General features: G+C 34.0%; 1 protein-coding gene across 4 annotated transcripts in view; it reads left to right on the forward strand.

The window, feature by feature from the left end:
- Positions 1 to 3343, forward strand: part of LOC107442432 (organic cation transporter protein) — a 45766-nt gene that overhangs the window by 37808 nt on the left and 4615 nt on the right. For all 4 annotated transcript variants that reach the window (XM_043051029.2, XM_043051031.2, XM_071178167.1 and 1 more), the window contains exons 8-9: positions 443 to 657; positions 2383 to 2564. In XM_043051029.2, the coding sequence (XP_042906963.1) occupies positions 443 to 657; positions 2383 to 2564 (397 nt within the window). The remainder of the gene's footprint in view (positions 1 to 442; positions 658 to 2382; positions 2565 to 3343) is intronic.

Here is a 3343-nt window from a genome sequence, read left to right on the forward strand (position 1 = left end):
TGCGAAGCGCTTTTCTCAAAATGTATTATATATATATATATATATATATATGTTGGTTAGGAAATTAAATTAGTAAAACTGAAATTCTAATCTGAGGTGGCTCAGAATTAAACTTGTATGATTGCTGAACCCGTCCATGCTCTTGTGTAGAAATATTACTTTACGATGGTGTTTTTTCTTTCCTTAAATATTTGCGGCAACCAACTCTATGCATTTTAGAACCCTCATCAAACCTGCTAAAATTGACGATGAAGGCCGCTTCATATTATTCAAGAGAGAAAAGGTCAAGAAAATGCACAAAAATGCCTTGTCTCAAAAATGAACGTCGTGTTTAGGAGTGAGTGACGACGCCTAACTAAAATTTGCATCGAATAATAAATTTCACCCACTTATTAAATGTTTGATTCTATCTCACAAATTCTAATGAAAATCTTTTCCACAGGATGGTGAATGCATTCATGTACTACGGTCTGTCCTACAACACAAATGATCTGGCTGGCGACCCATACATCAACTTCCTTGTATCGGGAGCTCTAGAAATACCTTCCTACATGCTTCTCATATGGGCCGTGAAGCGACTGGGTCGCCGTCCCACGCTTGTGGGTTTCATGTTAGCTGCGGGCATTGCTTGCGGCGCAATAGCTGTAAGTCCGAATAGTAAGTACGTCATGCACTTTCATTTTTGTCCATTCAGCAATATTTTCTTCATTATAAGTTCTAAATTTAAAAGAAGTTCAAGATTATAGTTCTAAATTTAATGACTACTTGAGATCGAACCATGGATTGTATGGGGATTTGTGTTTGCCAAGTTGTGTGCAATCACACTCTAATGAATGCACTTTTGGGACACATATCGATTATGCATCTTGGGGGCATTTTTTTTCCATCCACTCCTTCAGTGTTAAGTTGAAAGGAATCTTAAACAAATAATCCCAAGAAACTGAAATATTACCTGATTAGAGACTTCATTCGATTCAGAAATATATAAAAAGCTAGTAACAGTCTACGATGTTTCGAGCGCTTCAAAAATAGGCGCCCATTTTCAAGACTTGTCAGGCGTGAAGGAGAAGAAGCAAAAGTGATCTGAAATAAAAAAAAACGAAAAGTTGCCAAAGAAAAATGAAAAAAATGAAGGTGAGAAACAAAACTAGTAAAACCATAGTAACCGAGAGAGAATAGAAACAGGGCAAGAAAAACCCCAGGGATCGAGAAAGGACAAATCATGCATTTCCCTAAGCTACGGTGAGTGGGGACGTTAACAAGGTGATCATCATATGAATAAAACAAGAATCCAGGGCATCAAGATGGGCAGATGTGACTAGGGTGGAAATAATTTTGACATGATCGAAATTTAACTTATGCCCATACATAAATGCTTGGCTTCTTCGCACAAACTGGAAGCGCTTTAAAATGTAGACTTAAGGAACACTATATCCAGAATTCGTACGTTATCAAGAATTCGAGATATCATCAATTGCTGCACATTGCTCGAATCTTGATATGGTGCAGTGCTAAAAAAAAGTTTCGAATTTTGTGGTTTTAATAAAATTGTCAACATAATAGGTTTGCCCTATAGATAAGTTCCTCAGTAGTTGAAAGAGGGAAAAATTGCCTTCTCTCCCACTTTAGCCACCCTCTTGAATTTATTAAATGAAAAAAAAGCAAGGTTTCAGAAAGTGGATACACTTAAATTGTACTGTCTAGAGAGGTGAGGTATTATTCCCAATCAATTTTTTTAAAATTCTAAAACGAATGAATTAATGATTTTTAAGCATGAAAAATTTGGTTTTATACTTAGATCTTCCTACGCTTAAAACGTTGTATATGAGTATTATTATATCTATATATAAATTAAAACTTGTACTTTTTATACGTTATACCTGCTAAATAACGTACCACTTGAAGATTATGAATGCTATTCACTTTGTTTTCGGGGTAAGCAAATGTAAAGAGAATAATACTTCGCCTGCCTTTTTAACGTGTAAAAAGATGTAAATCAGAAATCGTGGTTTTCATACTCACTAAAATCCTTTCAGAAATGTATTTAACACTAGATTTGCCCGAGGAAGTCATTTTGACTGCTTTTAAAATTCAATTAGTGAAACAATGATGCATGTAATTTCATGGAATTTTGAGACTTTTTGTTGGTAATATTTACTAATAACTTGTTATATAACTGTAAATGATATTAAAAAAAAATATTAAAAATTTATTTTAAACAAATTTCTTAACACATTCTTCCAGTCATTTCGACTGTTTTTGGGCATACTAAATTTCAGTCTTTCTAGTGTTAACATCATTTCATATAACGCTTTCGAAAAACAACCTTAAATCACTAAGTAAAATTTAAAGAGCAATGTTAACTTTCTTTTTTCATTTTAGGCCTCCCATGGTTGGCTACAAGTTTGGCGATGATTGGCAAATTTTGTATAACAGCTTCTTTTGGTTTACTCTACTTGTATACGGGCGAACTCTTCCCTACTGTTGTTAGAAATGTCGCCATTGGATCAAGCTCTATGTGGGGAAGAATTGGATCTATCATAGCACCTTTCGTCAAAGAACTGGTTAGAATTCACATCTTAATGGATCGATATTTTCGAACATGAAATCAGACACAAAAACATACTTTCTCCGAATAAACATAAATTTTTTTTTACCAACGGATTCTTAACACTCAAAATATTGAGAGTAGCCGCAATCTGGGGAGTCGGGTCAGAATAGTTTGGACAGGTCCAAAGTTCGAATTTTATGGATTAGAGCACATTTTTGGCGCAAGAGCCATGGTTTGGCTATACCGCACCCAAACCTGGACTAAAATGACTGTAACTTGGTTAAAACCAGAGCAGCAAGGTTAGAATGAGCAACATGTCCAAAATTAAAACACCTAATTGAAAATGCGTCAACTCGGTTACAACTAGAATGAAATCAAATTGTAAAACTCGATAACTCCAAATCCCTTAATGTTAGTTTTACTTTTCTCGTATCTCGCCATATTTTGAAAATATTTAAAGCTAATCGAAAAAATTTTTTGCACACAATTATAAAATTTATTTATGCAACTTGCCGCCTAAGGCGGCCAGCTGTCCGCCACTCTAAAGGTTTTCACAAATAAAGTTTTTTAAAACATAGCAGAAAATAAAGGATAGAAAAACCAAAGGGATCCAAGGTAATTGTGATCGTTCCTTCAAAAACAATTAAATTCCTATTTTATATATTATATAGCTACAACGCTTAAGAAAAAAAAACTAAAATGCTAAATACATGAAAAGAACACGGAAACGAATTAATTTTTTATGGTATCAATTTCTATTTCTATAAAAATTTTTATGGTATGTTTTATAAG

This window comes from Parasteatoda tepidariorum, chromosome 3 (assembly GCF_043381705.1).
Source record: "Parasteatoda tepidariorum isolate YZ-2023 chromosome 3, CAS_Ptep_4.0, whole genome shotgun sequence".
NCBI classification, from domain to species: Eukaryota; Metazoa; Arthropoda; class Arachnida; order Araneae; family Theridiidae; genus Parasteatoda; species Parasteatoda tepidariorum.